This window comes from Sminthopsis crassicaudata, chromosome 1 (genome assembly GCF_048593235.1).
Source record: "Sminthopsis crassicaudata isolate SCR6 chromosome 1, ASM4859323v1, whole genome shotgun sequence".
Classification (NCBI taxonomy): Eukaryota; Metazoa; Chordata; class Mammalia; order Dasyuromorphia; family Dasyuridae; genus Sminthopsis; species Sminthopsis crassicaudata.
Window position 1 is genome coordinate 6,802,846 of NC_133617.1, and position 23,331 is coordinate 6,826,176.

At 47.9% G+C, this 23,331-nt stretch overlaps 1 protein-coding gene across 1 annotated transcript; it reads right to left on the reverse strand.

The window, feature by feature from the left end:
- Positions 1–10,003: 10,003 nt before the first annotated feature.
- LOC141549862 (uncharacterized) lies at positions 10,004–20,553 on the reverse strand. The gene is given in 6 exon segments (XM_074279892.1): positions 10,004–13,768; positions 13,770–15,328; positions 17,709–17,804; positions 18,047–18,173; positions 19,144–19,236; positions 20,423–20,553. Coding segments are annotated over 5 exon segments (2,487 nt in total). The 5' UTR covers positions 19,180–19,236; positions 20,423–20,553; the 3' UTR covers positions 10,004–13,099.
- Positions 20,554–23,331: the final 2,778 nt, after the last annotated feature.

The window sequence follows — 23,331 nt, forward strand, 5'->3', positions numbered from 1 at the left end:
GGGGAAGAAACATCTTACAGCAGTTAGGATTACAATTGAGTACTTGGGCTTTTTAGGCAGGGCTGCTGTTGAAGGCCTGCCAACACTCTCACCTGCTCCCACTCAATGGAAAACTGATACACCAGTGTGGATAGAAAAGTGCCCCTTAACAAGTGAAACAATCCAGGCCTTATTAGATATAATACAGGAGCAACTTGACCAAAGACACTTAACAACCTTCTCTAAGTCCTTGGAATTAATTCCCCAGTATTTGTTGTAAGAAAGAAATCTGGAAAATGGAGGATGTTGACTGATTTAAGAAAACTAAATGAACATATGGAAATTATGGAAACTTTTCAGCCTGGACTTCCATCTCCTACTCAGTTGCCTAGAGAATGGTCTCTTTGGGTTATAGACATTAGGGATTGTTTCTATTCTATCCCTCTAGATAAGGAGGATATGAAAAGATTTGCCTTTTCAGTGCCCAGCATTAACTTAGCTGAGCCTTATAAAAGATATGAATGGACAGTTTTGCCACAGGGAATGAAAAACAGCCCTACTATGTGCCAAATGTATGTTGCTGCTGCTCTTACTCCAGTAAGAAAAACATTTCCAAAAGTAATGTTATTACATTACATGGATGATATATTGGGATGTGCACCTGAGGAACAGGTGCACATCCCAATATATCATCCATGTAATGTAATAATTCGCCCCCTGTAGGGCCCCCTGTAGCACCCTGTTGCTTCATCACGAGCCCCTGTCACAGGCATTCGAGGGAGATGAAATAGTGATAAAATAAATAATAAAATAGCTGAATTGCCATTTGTCTTGTTTTAGAAGAGGGTCACCAAGAGCACGGAGAGCCCGACTCAGGTGTGAGTGGGGTTTGAGCCAGGCAGAGCTACCTGGTTACCAGCTTCTGACTCTCCCAGGGTCACGTGAATCTAGGTGATGGACGACGGCCCGGGATACAGCATTGGGATCTTCAGTGTCTGACCAGGCTGGTCTGTGCAGTGTCCGTCTGAGGTCACAGCGTCTCCTCCAAAGGACATCTTTGTTGCTCCAGGCTAGCCTGCCTGCCCTCTGGCTGGCAAGTACTTTGGGGAGATGGAGGGTCCCCCCCAGGGGTGGCCAATCACTACGGGGGCTGGGCTGGAAGCGGGACAAATGGTCGGGGAGACGCTGATATTCCTGGGTCACTAGTGGCTCTTAGTGTTGGGAGGAATGGCTCCCTTCTCCACAAGCTGTCTCCTTCAAAGATGGCGTAGGGGTTAAGGAAGGAGCTACTTCTATCTGACAGAGGCCCCCGGCCCTGCCAAGTCTCAGTCCCGGATCCCTCCCACCCTCTGCGGGGGCTACTGAACAAGGTGGAGAGAACCACGCAGCTGTCGTGGGAGGGGATTTGCTGCTGGACAATCCTGTATATTGCCCGACCTCTGCTACTGGGTAATCCCACTGTATCTCCCATATTAATTGGCTGCCCCCAACCATAGGGATCCTGCTGACCTTTTTCTTCCTCCCTTGGACCTTCCACGCACCTACTTTCCATTCTCCAGGTGCCCAAGAACCTGACCTCAACTGTCAGTTTACAAACTCAGGCCGTGTATATGGGTCCACATATAATGTCAGACAACTTGATGATACCCAGGGCAGGAACTGGAGCAGAGGAAAGAAAGCTTCCGATCAGGGAAGCTCTCCACTTATAACAGATAATACTAGTATCCAAGCTTGGGAAATGACACTTTAGTTGGAACTGGATATAGGCAAAGGACACCGAGTGGAATTTCACAAACCTGGAAGTTTGATCCTGAGGAATTAAAAAAGAACAAACATGAGGTACCTCGTGAAAATTTGCACAGATGTTGAATTGTTAAAAATATAAAATGTCTATCTCTATTGTAATGAATTCAGTGGAATTCATAAAAGGTCCAAGAGACTTGGAAGGCAGAGGTGGGAAGGCTGTCTAGACTCACGGAACCACTTTGATGTTGCAAAATAACTAATAGTCAGTCTACTCTCAACTAAAATGAGCTTGTGGACTTATCGCCAAAAACGTGCAGTGAGATTTTCTGGAGTTTTTTCTTTCTTTCTTTCTTTCTTTTTTTTTTTTTTTTTTTTTTTTTTTTTTTTTTTTTTTTTTTTTTTTTATTATAGCTTTTTATTTACCAGACATATGCATGGGTAATTTTACAGCATTGACAATTGCCCAACCTTTTGTTCCAATTTTTCCCCTCCTTCCCTCCCCTTCCCCCTGATGGCAGGTTGACCAATACATATTAAACATGTTAAAGTATAAATTAAATACAATATATGTATACATGTTCAAACAGTTATTTTGCTGTACAAAAAGAATCGAACTTTGAAATAGCATACAATTAGCCTGTGAAGGAAATCCAAAATGCAGGCAGACAAAAATAGAGAGATTGGGAATTCTATGTAGTGGTTCATAGTCATCTCCCAGAGTTCTTTCGCTGGGTGTAGCTGGTTCAGTTCATTACTGCTCTACTAGAACTGATGTGGTTCATCTCATTGTTGAAGAGGGCCACGTCCATCAGAATTGATCATATAGTAGTGTTGTTGAAGTACACAACAATCTCCTGGTCCTACTCATTTCACTCAGCAGCAGTTCCTGTAAGTCTCTCCAGGCCTTTCTGAAATCATCCCGCTGGTCATTTCTTACAGAACAATAATATTCCATAATATTCATATACCACAATTTATTCAGCCATTCTCCAATTGACGGGCATCCACTCAGTTTCCAGTTTCTGGCCACTACCAAGAGGGCTGCCACAAACATTCTTGCACATACAGGTCCCTTTCCCTTCTTCAAGATCTCTTTGGGATATAAGCCCAGTAGTAATGCTGCTGGATCAAAGGGTATCCACAGTTTGATAACTTTTGGGGCATAGTTCCAAAGTGTTCTCCAGAATGGTTGGATGTATTCACAATTCACCAATGTATCAGTGTCCCTGTTTTCCCACATCCCCTCCAACATGTGCATCATCTTATCCCTGTCATTCTAGCCGATCTGACGAGTGTGTAGTGGTATCCGAGTTGTCTTAATTTGCATTTCTCTGATTAATAATGACTTGGAGCATCTTTTCCTATGGCTAGAAATAGTTTCAATTTCTTCGTCTAAGAATTGTCTGTTCATATCCTTTGACCATTTATCAATTGGAGAATGGCTTGATTTTTTATATATTAGAGTCAATTCTTTATATATTTTGGAAATGAGGCCTTTATCAGAACCTTTAACTGTAAAAATGTTTTCCCAGTTTATTGCTTCCCTTCTAATCTTATCTGCATTAGTTTTGTTTGTACAAAAACTTTTCAATTTGATATAATCAAAGTTTTCTGTTGTGGATCAGTAATGATCTCTAGTTCTTCTTTGGTCATGAATTCATTCCTCTTCCACAGGTCTGAGAGGTTGACTATCCTATGTTCCTCTAATTTATTGATGATCTCATTCTTTATGTCTAGGTCATGAATCCCATTTTGACCTTATCTTGGTGTATGGTGCTAAGTGTGGGTCAATGCCTAGTTTCTGCCATACTAATTTCCAATTTTCCCAGCAATTTTTATCAAACATTGAGTTCTTATCCCAACAGCTGGGGTCTTTGGGTTTGTCAAACACTAGATTATTAAAGTTATTGATTATTTTGTCTAATGAACCTAACCTATTCCACTGATCAACTACTCTATTTTTTAGCCAATACCAAATGGTTTTGGTAACCGCTGCTTTATAATATAAGTTTAGATCTGTTACAGCAAGGCCACCTTCATTTGATTTTTTTTTCATTAATTCCCTTGAAATTCTTGACCTTTTGTTTTTCCATATGAACTTTGTTGTTATTTTTTCTAGGTCATTAAAATAGTTTTTTGGGAGTCTGATGGGTATAGATCACTAAATACATAGATTAGTTTAGGTAGTATTTTCATCTTTATTATATTTGCTCGCCCTATCCAAGAGCATTTAATATTTTTCCAATTGGTTAGAGCAGACTTAATTTGTGTGGAAAGTGTTTTATAGTTTTGCTCATATAGTTTCTGATTTTCCCTTGGCAAATAGATTACTATATATTTTATACTATCGGTAGTTACTTTAAATGGAATCTCTCTTTGTCACTCTAACTGTTGGATTTTCTTAGTGAGATATAAGAATGCTGATGACTTATGTGGGTTTATTTTGTATCTTGCAACTTTGCTAAAGTTGTGAATTATTTCTAATAGCTTTTTAGTAGAATCTCTGGGGTTCTCTAAGCATACCGTCATATCATCAGCAAAGAGTGATAATTTGGTTTCTGGATTTTTTCAATAGGTTCAAGCCTAATAAAAAAGAGCCATCATTGCTTCACAGTTTGTTTCCAGAAAACTGTCTAAATTTTAAAATGTAAATAAAAATTATGTGAAATTGTAAAAAGAAAAACCCTGACGCCATTTGCAGTGAGCTTCCCTTTCCTTCCTCCTCTCACATTACCTAGATGCAGTTTCCAAGTGGTCCTTCTCCTTCTAAAACACCCCATCTTTTCCCCTTTTTCATTTACTTGCAATCTCTCCATCTACTGGCTCCTTCCTATTGCACACTACCATGGTCATGTCTTCCCCTATTCTGAAAAAACCCTCAATAGTTCCTTCCATCTTAACTCATCCCACAAGGATCCTGCCTTTGGCAGACACTCTCCTCAAGAACTCTACCTACAAAAGGTGCCTCTGCTCCCTCAACTCTTTCTCTCTTGAACACCTCTCTCCCACAAAGAATCCTTCAATCTCCATTCCCCTTGACTTTGCAGATTTTGACTTGATTAAATTATCCTCAATACTCTTCTCTCTAGGTTTTTGGGGATACCCCTCTACTATTTTCTCATTTCCTCACCAACTAACTGCTCCTTCTCTGTCTCCTTTGTTGGATCCTCCTCCAGATCTCACCCTTTAACCATATGTGTCCCTCAAAGATCTGCCCTGAGTCGTCATCTCTTATTCCTCTATACCACTTTACTTCAACTTCCATGGAGTTAATTACCTGTAGCAATTGGACTTTTAATTAAAATAATTTCATTTTCATTTTTCCTATGATGAAGATTCTCAAATCTATTTTTCCTGCCCCGAACCCTCTGCTGACCTCCAATCTCACACAATCAACTGATTTTTATCAGTACATCTCAAACTGGGTATCCAATAAACATCTTAAACTCAATGTCCAAAACTGAATTAATTATCTTTCCCCTCAATACTCTCCCCTTCCAACATCCTCTATTACTTGTCAAGGGTACCACTCTCTGGGGTTCCAGTGTAGAAGTCATCTTGGACCCCTTACTATCAGTCTCCCATAGCCAATCTGTTGCTAAAGCCCTACTCAATTAACTCCAGAGGTTCCCCTTTCACCTCAGGAATTAATTTGGCATTCAGAACCCTTTATAACCTAGCCCTTTATAACCTAGCCCTTCCTCCTACTTTTCCAGTTTTCTGGTACATTATATCCAACCCTGCACCTATTTGTTGTCCGTTGAACAAGATACTTCATCTCTAAGCTTTGCCCATTTTTTCTGGCTGTCTCCCCTTCCTGGAACACTCTCTCCTTTACTCTGATTACTGATCTTCCTGGTTTCCTTCAAGTCCCAAACTAAAACCCTACCTTCTACTAGAACCTTTTACTAATTTCCCCATAATTCTAGAGCCTTGCTTCTGCTGATTATTTCCAATTCTCGTATTTCCCCCATTAAGTTGTGAGCTCTTTGAAGGCAGGAAAGAGCTTTAGACCTTCTCTATATATATCCCTGAAGCTCGGTGCTTAGTACAGTGCCTGGCACAAATAGGTACTCAGAAAATACTTACCAAATGACTGACCTAAGGGTGAACTGCCCCTTCTGGAAGTGGCAGACTGCTCTCAATGGTCAGTGGTCAACCCTCCTTTACTGACTCAAATGTTCCCCCTCCCTGTGCTGGACCCCTTTCTTTCTCTTGGCCTTGATGTTCTGGACCAGCTCTTCTTCCTTTCTCAGGAAGCACCAGGCAGATCACCTCCTACCGTCAATGTATCAGAGACTTGTGAATGAGTCCAGGGACTCGGGGAACTCAGGGGACAGAATTTCCCAGCTTCCAACTGGGGCATGACTTGGCTCATCATTTCCTAATCTTTTGGCCTCCTGGTATGCCGTACTGAGTCAGGGTGACCAGGAAATTCAGATTGGATGTGGAAGAAAGCAGAGGTTCACAGGCTAGCAATTAAAGTGGTTTGTTTCACCAGGAGCAATGGCAAAGGAGCTCAGCGCACCTCCGGGTGGTTTTGATGGATGCAGGCTTCCCTCCTTCCCTAACAGAGGCACAGGGTCAGCTTCTCTGAAGGCTCCACCTTTACTCTGCTGGATACTTAGGTCTCCAGATTCCAGAAGGCCTGTTAAGGGTTTGCCCATCCTACGTGGCTGAAGCCTGAGGAGAAAGTGCTTAGACCATATCTGTCTTTTTAATGACTTCACCGGGTTCTTATTTTTATTCTCTGCATCTGCTTCTAAAATCAGAAGAACCTGTGAGTTTCTAGTTGAGGGATTGGGCTGTTTTCACATTTGCATCCCCAGCATTTAATACAGTGCTTGGTACATTTGGTGCTAAATATATATTTACTAACTAGTGACACTACCTTTTAAGTAATTTAGATCCCATTTGGTCAATAAACTGATCTACTGTAGCTGTATCAACAAGTCCAAGGGAGAGAGGAAAAAAAAAAAAAAAAAAAAAAAGACTTATTTTACAAGAGTAACACAATACATCAATGATCCTGGGCCATTAGGTGGCGCAGTCCGGACAATCTGAGTACAAACTGTGTGGCCCTGAGCAAGTCACTTAACCCCAAATGCCTCAGCAAAATGAAAAGAAAAAAAAAATCAATGATCTGTGACAGAGTAATTAAAAGTGAAGCAAATATTCAAGTTAGCAGGGGTGACAGAATTCCATTTGCACGTGAATAGGCAATTAATCATTTACCATCCAAACAGCATAATTTGAATATAGGAATTTCATATGTAAATTTAATACTAGAATGCAGGAGATTGAAAGCAATGAAGTCTACTACTTGTAGAAAGCTAAAAAACTAAAATGTGAAAAAACAAAAGAGAAATAGAATTTAAAACAAAATTAGACTAAAATTTCACTGAGAAAGGACACATATATTTTATAAAAAGAAAAGTTTATTAAACTCCAAAATCAATCCATCAAAACAAATCTGAAATGGCATAAAATTATTTTAAAAAGGAAAAAAGAAAAAAATTATAGGCTCAAGAATAGCAGGGAGAAGGGATTAAAACATTATGATTCTAAATTGAGAAAAAGTTTTTAAAAGTTAAAAAATTCCTCAGGCAAGTGCTCTCTAATACCTGTTGGTGTTTGGCTCCTAGCTGTGCAGTGTGCAGAGTCCTGACTTAGCAAAACTAGTTATTCCCTCCACACTGGCTCCCACCTTTGGAACGGCAGTGCTCTTTGTTCCCAATGTCTCTTCAGGTGTGACTTTCTTTATAACTCCTTCCCTTGGCTCCTCTCCCCTCTGATGCTACAGAAGCAATCTCAGCACTGAAGGCAACCAACTCTTGAACAGTTAATTCTACCTTTTTTCCCCCCTATTCAAATAGCCTCAGGCTCTCTGGCCCAAGGAGGGAAATCCAGATATGACCTAAAACCTTTGTTTACCTGGAGCCTCCAGCTGATAGTTGGATATTCTAGTGATTATCTGACCTTAGCCAGAGGAGACAAGCTACAGCCCTTCTCTTTGCTACATTGATTTTCCATGACAGGAAGCCAGCTGACTGCCAGATAGGACTTAAGAAGAGATACTAGGAGAATACCCAGAAAGGGATGTCCTAAGGCTGCGTTAAGAAGGCGTAGGAGTCACTTCAGTTCCCTTGGGACAGGATATGTGCAAAGGTGCATAAGAGTCATTACTTCCTCCCCTCAGCCCACATTTAAGTCAATAAAACAAATATAGACCTCTAATAAAAAGACTAAGAGAGTTTTATCTTTATAATGATTTTAAAGGGTAGGTGAAGAGAAATGTAGAATAAGCTTTATAAAGATAAGCTTTTGGCAAAAACATAACAGTTCCTGGGGCAGGCAATGGGAAGAGCAATAGCTTCCTTGTCTCGGAGCTGCATCTCCCTCAGGATGTGAGCTCAGTAACCCAAGGTCTCCTCAGACGCCCCTCTGGCCCTGAAGCGCTTTCCTGATGGGGTCTCTGGTGAAGGCGGCCCTGGAGCTCACTCGCTAGCCTGGAGAAGCCCCAGGCCAGGCAGGTCTGACTGAGGGAGTTGGGGTACAGCCCATCTCATCCCAGATGAGCACCTGCCTTGCTCTTCCCCAGCCCCTCCAGCAGCTCAGGTAAAGCAGCTTGGGCTGAGCTCCTGTTTGCCAGCAGAGAGCTTCCCCAACACCCAGTTATACATACATGCTCTCACACACACCCTTTATGTATAGGGAGAGGAGGGAGAGAAAGCTGCCCGTGTGGATCTTCAAAGGCAGAATGACAGATCACTCAGAGATTCACAGCACACCAAACTCCAGAAAGGAGCCAGTAGTAAAACCTCATGTCGCTCCTCACAAAGTCAATGCCAGGTCTTAATGCCAGGGGTCAAGTCTGACCTCCCAGATAGCAATGAGACTTACTGGGATAAGGACAAAGCCTGCCCATGGCTTGGATGGGCGTTTACCTTCAACAGAAACAACAGGTAAAGGGAGAAGGCAGATTTCATGTGTGCAAGTCAGGAACCAGAGCAGGAGCATTACAGAGAACATTCAAGGTCTATGGAGGTAGAAGTGATTTGGTGAGTGGCATATGTCATCTTACAACCTTGTTGGAAAGAAAGAAGAGAGACACGGAGTTTGGGGAACAGGTTCTAAGCCCGGCCCAGAAGCACCATTTGAAGCACCGAGGGCCTCCTTAAATGCCCCAAGGTCCGAGTTCTTCTCACTGTCTCCACCAAGAGCAAAGCAGTAAATAGCATCTTGACTTGCCTTGGAGATTATTTCACCCTTCAAAAGGCAGAGGAACCAAGGGAAATTCTATTTTGAACCTGTTTGTCAGGTTATTGTTCGGGTGGAAATGATGGGAACCTTGGAGGGGAGGAAAGACTTTTCCCTCGTAAAATTTATGATTGAAAAGAAAACTAAGATCAGTCTGCTATGCGCCTTAGGTTGGGGAAAGCAGATTTTAGTGGGTCCAGGGAGACTCAGAGGAACTCATTTCAAGGATGAAGTTCCAACCAACATGGATTTTACAAAGAAATGCATAGAAGAGGTTCCTCTGGGGAGGAATGGAAAAGACAACAAAAGGGTTTGGATTCTTCTCTGAAAAGCTGTATGGGAGGAGAGAGCAAGTGAGCTGATAAAGGCCTAGATATCTGAGATATGGGAGAATGGCCATAACTGCAGCAGGAAGAAGGGAGAGCTGTGAACTCTTCTTTTGTCTTTTTCCCCCCATCAACAAGAATGAACTTTATACCAGGAATGACACAAGCACAGTAAGTGGGGAAGAGTCGATACTAATAGGGTCTGAACTGGAAGATGTTGCCAGGAAGGCACCGTCTCTGGCAGCTCAAGGACCACCAAGTAGAAAGACTCAAAGATGCGTCATTGGACTCCCGATTTTCCATGACAGGAAGCCAGCTGACTGCCAGATAGGACTTAAGAGATACTTGGAGAAAACCCAGAAAGGGATGTCCTAAGGCTGCGTTAAGAAGGCGTGGGAGTCACTTCACTTCCCTTGGGACAGGATATGTGCAAAAAGTTCATGGAGTTCCTAACAGTTACCATGCTATTCTAGTGGAGAACCTGGGAGAAATATGGCTGAGATAACCATGCAGCTTTAACAATCAGACTTGGCTGGGATCCTGGGACTAGAACTGGCATTAATGGTTCAGGCAGCCTGTGGGGGAGCACTCCAGAGTTTAACATTTTTATCTGTGACACAGGCATCCAATCTGCAGAGGACACAATGGCAGTACAGTGAATGGTGGAGAACTTGGAATCCAGGAGAGCCGAGTGCAAATTCTGCCACATTTATTTACTAATCGTGTATCCCTGTGCAAATCTCTTGGTCTCCCTTCCTAATCTTCTTTATTTGTGACCCTTCCGCCCAGAGATGTGAGATTGTGAGATCATATCTGAAAAGCGCCTTCACCTTCAGGGTTGTTATTGTGACTCTTCTTAAGTGTCTTTGGATTCCAGCTTTCTGTTGGACCTACAAGGTGGTACTTACCTTGGCAGAATCAGCAATGCCAGGGGCCCCAGTGCGCACAGAATGTCCTCTCAGGCTAATGTGCAGAGCCCACGTTAGGGGCCTTTCTCACATTCCACCACAGAACCAAAGGTTGGCCAGTTGCCTTCTATATTTCTTTTCATTTCCTGTAGCTTCATTTATGTAAATTTGTGCATCAGCTGTATCTCATCTTTATTCTAGGGCTGCAGAACCCGGCCCAAAATCAAACACCTGTTACTAAATATTGGGGAAAATGGAAGGAAAGCTAATCATCTCTCCTGCTTTCAAGTAATCCTCTGAACCTTCTAGAGCAAATGAGAAATCAGCTGCTGTCAGACTGTGAGAGGTTTTCCAATGACAGACTGAAGCTTCATGATTTATCTTGGAGGCAACTGGGAAGCACTCAAGATTCTGGAGCAAGGTACTAATACAGTCAGATCTTTGTATTGTGAAAGCTTTGGCAGCTTGTGAGGGAGGAGCTGAAACTAGAAGCACTCCCCAGCGTGTCCTTGGGCAAGCCATTAAATTCCTTGAGCCTCAGTTTCCTCTTCTATAAAATGGAGGTAGCACATGTAAAACATCCATGGTATGTAAAGGGCAACAGTTGCCATCACCATTATGATTACAGAATTATCACTGGTAGGAAACCCCAAAGAATAAGATTTCAGGAGAATGGAGGGATCAAAAATGAGAAACTTCAAGGAGCTGAGAAATGAGTGGGAAGAAAAGAAGAGGAGCCAGCTGAGAAATGAGTGGGAAGAAAAGAAGTGGAGCTAATGGTATAAAAGATTGTCCCAGGAGTTTGGCAATAAAAGTAAGAAAGATATAGTATGATTCCTACAGGGATGGCTGGCTCATGTAAGGCTTTCTTGAGGAGATAAGACCTGCAATTGTATATAGATAGCAGGGTAAAAGAAGCTGAGAGAAGGAAAACTAGGTAAGAAATAAAGGATCCTCAAAGCAGCAAACTCCCTGAAGGGACTAGAAGGAATAGGCTAAAAGGCTCTTAACCCGGCTTAATTACAGTGCCTTCTTTCTATTATTTTCTATTGAACTTGTAGATATGGCTTGCTTTGTATAAAGCTGTTTGCAAGTTGTCTCCCTCCTTAGATTGCAAGCTTCTTGGAGACAGGAACTGTCTCATCTCTTTTTGTATCCCAGCACTTAGCACAGTGCCTGACACAAAGTAGGTGCTTAATCAATGTTTACAAATTGACGGAAGTGGGCTTTGCTAAGGAGAACTGCCATTTGTTGCCATTAGGGGCTGAAGCAGAAGAGAAACATGGGACAACAAGGTGCAGTTTTAAGACAAGAAACTGGAGAGAAGAGGATACTCATATTATTCAGTTTTTTTCTTTTTTCCCCCCACAGAAAAACAAGCAAGATTCCTGATTGAGCTGGAGTGAAAGGCAGCAAGATGTGAGCCAGTCTGGGACCCACAAAAGGGCAAGAAGACAAGTGAGATCAGAGGACACCCATACACTACAGTTGGGTGACTTTCTTTAGAGTGGGGAGGGGGGGTCCCAGCATTAAAGACTTGGCAAGAAATGAGCAGAACTAAGAGCTTCACGCGTGGAGAACATCTGATGTTTTCCAGTGGTAAAACAGGAAGCCGACTTTTACAGCCCTTATTGGGTAACGTCAAGTTGTTCTGCTCCAACCCAATGCCATCTCACAGTATGACGATGTGACTTTTTTCGTCCATTCGGTTTTTGGATTTTAACTTTGTCCAGATGATGCTAGGCAGGGTGCCCTGACTATGGCTATTTAATCTATGCCAATTATCCGCAAACAGAATTTGAACTTCTTTTTTAATGAATTATTTTGTAGTGTAGTGCTTTAATTTCATGGGAATGGATCTTCCTCTTAGAGAGGCTGACTGTTCCAAATCAATTCTACTTTAATAGAGATGCAATATGCACAGGGACAAAATAGGGACAAAGTGATCGGGATTGGGGAGAGATACTTGGTATATAGCATAGAAACCTGGAGTCACAAGAAAACAATATTGAGATAAGCAAGGAAGGCCTAACATCCAAAGTTTGATCTGAGCTTTGACAAGAGCTATGGAGTCTAAGAGGCTGAAGAGGGGGGCCATTCCAGGCACAGGGGAAACAGCTTGTGTAAAGGCACAAAGGAAGGGGATGATATCATCTCCATGGAAGGGAACATAGGCCACTGTAGTTGGAATATACAAAGTAAGCAAAGAGAAAACAACTGTGAAGTTCTGATTCTGAATTCTGATGATTCTGGAATATGAGGGGTTTTAACCATCCCTAAAAGAATTTTCTTATTTTACCTAGGAGGGAACAGAAAGCCACTGAAGGCTTTCAAATAGACTCCTTTCAGAGTCAGGCTTTTGCTCTAAGGGGCTATTTTGACAGCACAATCTGTGGTATGTTGATTGGTGCATAGAAACAGGTAAACCAATTAAGAAATTATTGCAAAGGTCTTGTTGACAAATAAAGAGGTCTGGAATGAGGTGGCCAAATGTGTTGAGTGGACGAGAGCAATGGTATATGAACACAGAATTAACAAGATTTGTAGACTGATTGCAAATGGAACATGAGTGATAGAAGATCTAGGAAACAAAAAAAGGAAATGCTGTGTCAAAAGAGCAGGAGCAAACCTTTCTCTATGACTAGGAAAAAAAGAGGACAGGACAAACTCCTGTCAGATTGTGACAACTTTTTTTTTTTTTTTTTTTTTTAAGTGCATTAAAGAGTAAGTCATCTGCAATATGAATGCCTTGGGGGAAATGGGTGATCTGGGTTTCAAGAATGGATGAAAGGGTTTGGAACTGTTTCTGGAGAAAATTAATCAGATTTCCTTCCTCTACAGAATTTCTATTACTTTTTGGCAAAGGGGAAAATCTTACATTCACAAGGCTTTACCTTCATGAGATGTCTCTCCAGTATGAATTCTGTAATGCTGAGTAAGCTGTTTGCTCAGGCGGAAGTTATTCCCACATTCATTACACTGATACGGTTTCTCTCCAGTGTGAATTCGCTGATGTTCAGCAAGTCCTGTCTTTAGGCGAAAGGTCTTTCCACATTCACTGCACTCATAAGGTTTCTCTCCAGTGTGAATTCTCAGATGTCCTGTAAGGCCTGTACTTCGACTAAAAGCTTTCCCACACTCATTACATTCATATGGCTTCTCCCCCGTATGAACTGTCTGATGTTGAGTAAGATGTGATCTTTGGCCAAAAGCCTTCCCACATTCATTGCATTCATAAGGTTTCTCTCCAGTATGAATTCTCTGATGTCGATTAAGCTGTGTACTCTGACTGAAGGCCTTCCCACATTCACTACATTCATATGGTTTCTCTCCTGTATGATTTCTCTGATGCTCAGTAAGTCCTATGCTCAGACGAAAGGCTTTTCCACATTCATTGCATTCAAAGGGTTTCTCTCCAGTATGAATTCTCTGATGTTCTGTCAGTGCTGTGCTCAGGCGGAAAGCCTTCCCACATTCTTTACATTCAAAAGGCTTTTCTCCAGTATGAATTGTTTGATGTCGATTAAGCCCAGCACTTCTTCGAAAAAGCCTTCCCACATTCATTGCATTCATATGGTTTTTCTCCAGTATGAATTATCTGATGTCTAGTAAGCTGTGAGCTCTGGCAGAAAGTCTTCCCACATTCATTACATTCATAAGGTTTTTCTCCAGTATGAATAATCTGATGTTGAGTAAGCTGTGTTCTCACTCGGAAGGCTTTCCCACATTCATTACATTCATAAGGTTTTTCTCCAGTATGAATTCTCTCATGTTGGGTAAGTCCTATTCTCTGGCAAAAAGTCTTCCCACATTCCTTACACTCATAGGGTTTCTCTCTGGTATGAATTCTCTGATGCTGAGTAAGTCCTGCTCTCTGGCAGAAGGCTTTCCCACATTCATAACATTCATAAGCTCTCTCTCCAGTATGAATTCTCTGATGTTCAGTAAGTCCTGTTCTATGATGAAAGGCTTTCCCACAGTTCCTACATTCATAAGGTTTCTCTCCAGTATGAATTCGCTGATGTATAAATAATCGTGTGCTCAGGCTAAAGGCCTTTCCACATTCATTACATTCATAAGGTTTTTCCCCAGTATGAATTGTTTGATGCTGAATAAGTGCTGAACTCTGGTGGAAGGCTTTCCCACAGTCACTACATATATAAATTTTCTCTCTGGTATGAATTATCTGATGTCTAGTAAGCTTTGAGCGCTGTCGGAAGACCTTTCCACATTCACTGCATTCATAAGGTTTTTCTCCAGTATGAATTCTCTTATGTTCAGTAAGCTGTGAATTCCTACAGAAGGCCTTTCCACATTCCTTACACTCATAAGGTTTCTCTCCAGTATGAATCCTCTGATGCTGAATAAGTCCTGGTTTCTGGCAGAAGGCTTTCCCACATTCATAACATTCATAAGCTCTCTCCCCACTATGAATTCTCTGATGTTCAGTAAGTCCTGTTCTATGATGGAAAGTCTTCCCACAGTCAATACATTCATAAGGCTTCTCTCCAGGGTGAATTCGTTGATGTCCTATGAAACCTGAACTGAAGATTTTCCCAGGTTCCCTATATTCAAAAGGTCTCTCTCCTGAACAAATAGTTTGATGCTGAATAAGTGCTGATCTCTGGTGGAAGCCTTTCTCATAGCCATTGAATACATACGTTTTTTCTCTAGTTTGAAGCATCTGATGTTGATCAAGCTTTGAGCAGTGGCAGGCGGCCTTCCCACATAGTTTACATTCATAAAACTTCTCTCCAGGATGAATTTTCTTATTTTCAATAAACTGTAAGTTCCTGGAAAAGGCCTTCCCATGTTCCTTATACTCATAACATTTCTCTCTAGTGTGAACTGGCATATTATATTCTATGAGTTCTGGTATGTAATTAAAGGGTTTCCCATATTCATTACACTTGATCTCTGTATGTATGTCATATTTCAGGGCATTCTTCCCATTGTCCTGCTGCCTCTCGAAACGAGCACCACATTTCTGAGCTTCTCCCCAATTGAAGTCACAGGGATTATCCCTTTCTAGTCTTTCCTGAGAGGATTCTTGTGTCAGAAATCTCAGATGTGAGGCTGACTCCTTGGTTGCCAGCCTAGTTTCCCAAACTGAAAGAAAGAAACAAAAACTAAATGTCCTTTCTGTGACCTGCTGTACAGTTTTTATTTACATCCCTATCAAGGAAGGTTCTTAGCAAAAATTGTCTGAGTGCTGGAAGAATAAGTATTTTCACAATCCTTCAAGAGCTACATACATTCATATTACTGTTGTTCCCATTACTAGTGAAAACCAGCTGCATCCTGGAGGCCTGGGCCTGGAGATAGGCCTAGAAAGTGTCCTGCCTATCTTTATGATGTGCCAGAAACTTAAGCAATTCTTGAGCGTTGGTGACACCAGAAGAACTGTGTTCAAATCCTGCTTTTGATATGAGCTATGGGATTATGGGCAAATCCTTGAGCCTCAATTTCCTTGGTTACAACATGGAGAAGGCAAATCAGTTAGGATGTTCTAAAATTGGAAAGGGAGGCTCAGATCACACTGCTAAGAAGTGTCCAAGTCACATGCTTGGTGTTTCTCTACCAACAAGAGTGGAAGAGCAGGAGAAATGGATGGAAAACACAGAGGCCATGTCCGCTCATCACATAAAGAATGCACCTTGTGACAATCTGATCCAGACAGGCTGATTCACAGATTGTTAGGGGAACAAGAGATTAAGAGATTACCTGGTCCAGGAGTACTAAATGTTTTTGTATGTCATGGACCCCTGTGGCAATCTGGTAAAACTGTGGATCATTTCTTAGAATTATGTTTTTAAATGCATAAAGTAAAATATAAAAGATCACATGATAACCAAATAGATATACACTTAAAAATATTTCTTCGAAAGTTCACAGATTCTGGGTTTAAAACTTCTGATGGACTCCAAATTACTCATCTTACAGATAAGAAACTGAGGCTAGTAGATTAAATACCTTGTCCAAATAGCATTAAGGAACAAAAACCCAACCTCCCCCCTTGTTAACATCTACAATGTTAAGGACACCGTCATCCTCCCAGTTTCCCCAGTATCATCCCCATCTACTCATTCTCACCCTGAATATCCAGTCTCATGTACATCCCCTCCTCTCCTCAGACATCATCACCGCTCTGGTGCGCGCCCTCATCACCTCACAGCTCAGCCTCTGCAGCAGCTGCTGAGGGATCTGCCTGCCTCTGTCTCCCCTGTCCAGTCCAGTCTCCAGTCAGCCCCCAGTCCAGAGCCCCTTCTTCCCCACTTTGTATCAGTGACCTAGCATTGTGGCTCTTCTCAAGTTCACTCCACTCTGCTGACTCCAGGCTTTTTTATGGGTCTCCCCAACCCTGGAACCTCCAACTCATCCCCTCTGCTTCCTGGTTTTTCCCACCTGCCAGCAAGTCTCAGCTAAGGTTCTATCTTCCCAGCTTCTATTTTCTCAGTCCTCCTCAATCCTAGGGCCTTCTTTCAAACACTTTTGTGGTTATTATTCCGCTGTTTTTCCGTAGAATTTTCATGACCCCATTTGGGGTTTTCTTGGCAAAAATAATGGAGTGGCTTATTGTTTCTTTCTCCAGCTCATTTTACAGATGAGACATCCAGGCAAACAGGGTGAAGTAATTGCCCAGGATCACCCAGCCATAAGTGTTGAGACTGCATTTAAGCTTGGTCTTCCTGACTTTGCGCCCCACACTTTATTAAGGTACCAGTTCGTTGCCCCATTAGAATTATTTGTTGTTAGGTTTATTATTAAATAAAATCTGGTAGAAGCATATCAGAAGAAGAGAAAAAAATGGCAAACTACTCTGGGATCTTTGCGAAAAAGAAAAAAATCTCCCAGTGGGGTTACAGAGTGTCAGACACAATCTAGCACACAGTAGGAGCTTAATACATGTTCATTAATTGATCTGTTTAGCAGGTGGCGGTGCTGCTGAAAGGCCCCAGTCCACAAAAATGTTAGTGAAAGAGCAAAGCACTGGCTCAGGAAACGAGGCTGTGCCTTCCCACCCCATATTGTAATGGCACGAAATGAGAAGCTGCACTGCCAGTTGTAGGAAGTTTATCAGGGAATGGGGAAGCTAAGCAAAAGCACCAGTTACTCTGTTCTCAAAGTTAACATGAACGTTTTAAGAAGAGAGGAAGAAGCCCGATTTCACGTGGGTGCCCCTCCCAACTGGCCATCGGTTCTGAGACTGGCAGAGGAAAGACCACGTGGGTTTGCTTTTAGAGGATTCTTCCTTCCTAATAGTTTAAAACACTTTTCATCGTCCCACCTTTACTTCATCAGGCTCAGAATAAGACCCCTCCCCAGGCTCAGAATAAGACCCCTCCCCTGGCTCAGCTGCCCAAGGCAATGGGAGAGGCTGGGATGGAAGGGCCCAGGGGAGGGGGACAGGCTCTAGGAAGCAGCTCAGCCCCCTCCCCAACCCGGCCACACAGGTCCCTGGCCCTTAGGGGACACCGGCCTCACTCACCTGCCCGGCTGCTCCCTGGGGCGTCTCCCTCGGGCACCCACGGTCCTTCCCCTCGCTCCAGCTGGCAGACCACGTGGGGGCTGGAGACAGCAAGCCCTGCCCATGGGAAACGGGAACGTTGGAGCCCCATGGAAAAGTGGCCATGATTGAGAGGGGCACCGGCCCCTCCAGAAGGGCTCCAGCATCATGCTCCCTGCCGCCACCGGCACTTGGGGGCCCAGAGGGTCAAGGGGTCACCCGTGGGCAGAGCAAAGGCCTCTCCTTAGGAGCTGCCCCTGGCCCCACCCGGCCCCCCACATTCATCCCCTCCCCCCTGTCCCGGGGCAGCGGGTCCTCACCCAGGCCCACCAGGTTGCGGTAGTTCTCCAGCATCACCTCCCGGTACAGCTCCCTCTGGGCCGGGCGCAGCCGCCCCCACTCCTCCCGGGAGAAGGGCACGGCCACTTCCCGGAAGGTCACGGGGCCCTGAAAGAGCAAAGACACTTGTGCTTTCCCAGAACCCTCACTCCGGGGAGGAGGCGTGGCGCTGGGGTCCAGTCAGGGGGGTCCCAGAGTCTGGGCTTGCCCCGGGGACACTCAGTGGGCTCCTGCTGTATGCAGCTGCTGACGGATACGGTCCAGAGGCGTCCCCCATTCTACTGCTCGCCTACAGCCGTGGGGGAGGGGCCCCAGGCGCCCACCTTCCCTCAGAAATGGCTCCCTGAACTTGCTTTATATAAGAAGCAAAGACCCGGAATAAAAGGAGAAAAGGGGGGGGGGGAGACTCTGAAACATAATTCTCCTAAAAATCTGACTCTGGGGCAGCTTCGGCCAGAACAGGCAGGAGGCCCCGACCCTTCCAGGCGCCGAGTGACCCTGGGCGAGTCCCCCAAACAAAGAAAACCCCCGCGGCCAAAATCCCGCTGAGCCTGAGCCCCGGGGCTCCCAGGGTCACAGGGGGCAATGAGACCTCCACCCCCGGGGGCAGCTTCCCCTGCGGAGGCCCAGGGGGCGCTCGAGCGCTGCCCGCTCCCCTGCCCTCCTCTGTCAGGGCCGGCTGCCCCCCACGGGACCTGCCCCAGGTCGGGGCCAGTGGGGGAGGGGGGCAGCTCGTGCTGGGCTTGGATGGGGGGGGGCGCCAGGGGGAGGCAGCCCCCAGGAGCCCCGCCCCCCACCCGAGCCCCACCCTCTCTGGTGGAGGACAGCAGGGATGCTGAGGGGCGGGTCAGAGGTCCTGGGGACAGAGCTTTCTTAGGGAGGGAGGAGGAGGGGGAGGTGCAGGCAGGGCCCCCCCCCCAGGGACTTGTGGGCCAGCGCTGCCCCGAACATTCCAGGTCCTCAGTCAGTGCGGCCCCTCCCCCCTCCGGCCTCCAGGCTCCCTCTCCAGGTCCCACGGGCGGCCTGGGGGCCCCTCTGGCGCGGTCTGGGGGGTGTCTCCAGCCAGGCCCCCCCTTACCTGACAGGCCCCGGGCGCGGGGGGCAGGGCCGCCATCCCGCCTTCCTCAGGCCGCCCTCCACTTGGGGAAAGGGGAGTCCGTCCGAGGCCGGCCTGGGGAGGAAAGGGACGGGCTGAGAAGGGCGGGCCAGACCCGGGCCCTCCGCCGGCCAGACCCCTGGATCCGGACCGAGGTCGGCCTGAGGGGTTCCCAGCAGTAACGTGGGGCAGACGGAGGGCTCCTCCACACTGACCCGGGGCAGGTCAGGGAGCAGGGGTCAAAGGACACAAGCACAGGCCCCGGGAGGGTCCGCCAGGTGGTAGGGAAGAGTTTGGGGGGAGGATACGGGGATTCCCTGCCCGGGATAGAAAAGGTGCAGACACAAGGAGAGGATGTGGCCCCATGGCCCAGACCAGAGGCCCCCAAGGAGCCCGGAGCCCCCCAGGAACATAGAGCCCCCAAGCGGGGCTCAGGCTCTGTACCCTTCCCCACACGTGCTGACCCCCCCGCGGGGCACAGCCCAGCGCCCTCCGTCTGTGCACACAAGCACGTCCTCCGTGGGGGCTCCGCGCCTGCCTCAGGGGACCCCCATCACGGGAGGAATGAAGAGGGGAGGCCCCGCTGGGGGGGGTCCCCAGGGGCGCTGAAGGCCTCACCCCGTCCTAGGGCCAGGGACTGCGGGGGTATAGGGAGGGGTCCAACCCTGGGAGGTGGGGTCACGGGGGCGGGGAGGTCTCCCGCGTACCCCACTTTAGCGTTCTTTCCCCCCACAGCCAGTGAGGTGGGAGGGGCGGATTCAAAATCAGATCCCAGGGAGTGATCACGTGGTCTAGGGGGAGTCCCTCATAGCAGTGGGACCCCTGGGTTGGAGGGGGGCGGGACGGAGCCCCCGAGGAGTGCCCGTAATGAGGGGGCGTGGCCGAGCCCAGGACCGGAGTAGGGTCCGACACCAGGGGTCACGACCCGGGGCAGGTCACAAGTTGGAGTGAGAGAGACAGGGGCGTTCCTCCAAGGGAAGGACTGACTCCCCACCTCAGCCGGGATTCTCTGGGTCTAGAACCTGCGTTAAGGGGAGCGCACGGGCCGCTAAGACTGGTGGGGATCGAGGGGGACCAAGGGGAATCCGGGAAGGTGTGAGAACGCCGCGGGGACGCCCAGTGGGCGGGAAGAAATGGGTCGCTGGCCAATGGGCGCGCACGCTCGCCTAGGAGGCGGGGCTTGCAAGCTCGGACTGCGCACTCGCGACGAAACCAGTTTCCCCTTTCCCCTCCCTGAAAGCTCCGATCGGCCCCAGCTTACCCTGGGTTCGGGTTCCACCGCCCAAGTTCCCCCGTCAGCTAAGGAAGGAATGGAACCGGCGACAACGAAAACACACAGGATGGCGAGGCCCAGACGTAGCGGAAGTGACGGAGCCCTCCTCTCTTTTCCCTCCTCCCTCCTCCTCCCCCCCCTCACACGCCGCGTCTGAACCCGCAGGAGGCCGAAGGACGCGCCCGGCCTTCTGGGAAATGGAGTCCGCCGCCCCGGTCCGGTGCTGCGCATGTGCAGAGCCCGCTTAGCCTGCCTGGGCAAGGTGGACGGAGTCGCTGGGGAAGCGCCCCCCTCCTCTTCTCCCCTCCCCCCCGGGAATTGCGCTTGCTCGGCCGGACTCTGGACGCGGCGGGGAGGCGGGGCTTGGAAGCGCCGAGAGCTGGAGACTGAGGAGGCGCCCGCGGGAGGGGGCGGTGCTATTGCCCTCTGGGGCCGTTTGGGCGCCGTGACGCCGCAGGAGAGAAACTCTTACTGGGTCGATAGAGTGAAACTACGGAGGAACCGAAAGCACTCCGGCCTGGACAGGGCCCCGCCAGTCACCCCTCGGAGAGGCGATGGCTTCTGGCTGCGCGTGGAGACCTCCCGAACCCTCGGGGTAATGGGGGATTACTGGACTGCACATTGGCCCCGAGGGCTTCTTGGGCCACTGGAAACCGCCACATTAATTTAAGCCCGAAGGGGTGAGACCCGAGCCCTTCTAGACTGAGTCCTTCCCATCTCGGGGTGGCCGCGCTGGCCTGGAGAGGGCGGGGCGCGCAGGGAGGAGCGCCGCCGGAAGCCGCCGGGGAACGAGTGTAAGCGCCGCTGGAATCCTCCGGTCTTGCCAAGGAGTGATCGAGGCCTAGTTCCCTCCTCCTGTGGCTCGGGGTTTGGCCAGAAGAGAGCTCTCGGTTAAGCAAAAATGGCAGGAGGAAGGGCCCCGAGCCCCATAAATTCTCCTTACAGAATAACGATCTCCACCTGTAAGAATATCTCAGGGTGTCCCCAAAAGTCTTGGTGTATAGTGAGCTTTCTAGAGAATTTCATTTTGGGGTGAGGAACGAGGATGGGGGAGGGAATAGAAAAGGCCAGCCTCTCCAGTCCCACACCGGGCGGGCCTCCTTCCTCTTACAGACCCCTCTTCCGGGCTCACTCCACAGATTTCTCACGCGCTCTGCCCGGACCACCCTTCTCCTTCCTCGGAGCTCCAGGCCGGGCTCAAAGGCCCCCCCCCAACCACTGCCCCCATCCCCCCCCACCACTGCCCCCATCCCCCTCCCCCCAACCACTGCCCCCATCCCCCTCCCCCAACCACTGCCCCCATCCCCCTCCCCCCAACCACTGCCCCCATCCCCCTCCCCCAACCACTGCCCTCATCCCCCTCCCCCAACCACTGCCCTCATCCCCCTCCCCCCAACCACTGCCCTCATCCCCCTCCCCCCAACCACTGCCCTCATCCCCCTCCCCCCAACCACTGCCCTCATCCCCCTCCCCCCAACCACTGCCCTCATCCCCTCCCCCCAACCACTGCCCTCATCCCCCTCCCCCCAACCACTGCCCTCATCCCCCTCCCCCCAACCACTGCCCTCATCCCCCTCCCCCAACCACTGCCCTCATCCCCCTCCCCCCAACCACTGCCCTCATCCCCCTCCCCCAACCACTGCCCTCATCCCCCTCCCCCCAACCACTGCCCTCATCCCCCTCCCCCCAACCACTGCCCTCATCCCCCTCCCCCCAACCACTGCCCTCATCCCCCTCCCCCCAACCACTGCCGTCATCCCCCTCCCCCAACCACTGCCTTCATCCCCCTCCCCCCAACCACTGCCCTCATCCCCCTCCCCCCAACCACTGCCCTCATCCCCCTCCCCCAACCACTGCCCTCATCCCCCTCCCCCCAACCACTGCCGTCATCCCCCTCCCCCAACCACTGCCTTCATCCCCCTCCCCCCAACCACTGCCCTCATCCCCCTCCCCCAACCACTGCCCTCATCCCCCTCCCCCCAACCACTGCCCTCATCCCCCTCCCCCAACCACTGCCCTCATCCCCCTCCCCCCAACCACTGCCGTCATCCCCCTCCCCCAACCACTGCCTTCATCCCCCTCCCCCCAACCACTGCCCTCATCCCCCTCCCCCAACCACTGCCCTCATCCCCCTCCCCCCAACCACTGCCCTCATCCCCCTCCCCCAACCACTGCCCTCATCCCCCTCCCCCCAACCACTGCCCTCATCCTCCTCCAGCTCGGCACTGGGGCCTCCAGGCCCTCTGCTCTTTCCCAGGACAGCTGTTCCCCCCTTTCTCTCCTCATTCTCCCTGTGGAATGGGCATTGTCCTCAGCTCTCGAGCCCTGCTCCCCCCCAGATCGCCAAGTTGCTCCTTCCACCTGTGCTGCTGCCTGAAGGTGGAGAAAACCATAGCGCTGTCTTGAGTCCACACAAATTCACATCACAAGTGGACTTTACCTGTGCTGGGCACTCCTACATGCCTCCCTTACCAATTCACTAACTGCTGGGCCGCACGCTCAATATTAGTTGATTATGGACGAGGAAGCAAAAAGGGGGGGCAGGAAATCCCGGGATGCTAAAGAGGAGCAGAGTTTTTCCCTGAGATGATTTTAAGTTTAATTCATCATGATCGTCCATAGTGTTTTACTAAGTGACCCATATCCTCAGATGGTAGGATTACGATGAAGCTGGGCAAAGTTGGCTGGTTGAGAGACTGTCTGCTTCTTAGGACTGCCAGGGGTCACAGTGGACAGAGCGCTGAATTGGGTCAGGAAGACTCATCTTCCTCAAACACTGCCCAGCTGTGTGTGCTCCTGGGCAAGTCAGTCCTCTTTGCCTCAGTTTCCTCAATTGTAAAATGAGCTAGAGAAGGAAGACACTGCAGAGTCTTTGCCAAACCTCAGAGAGCGGAACA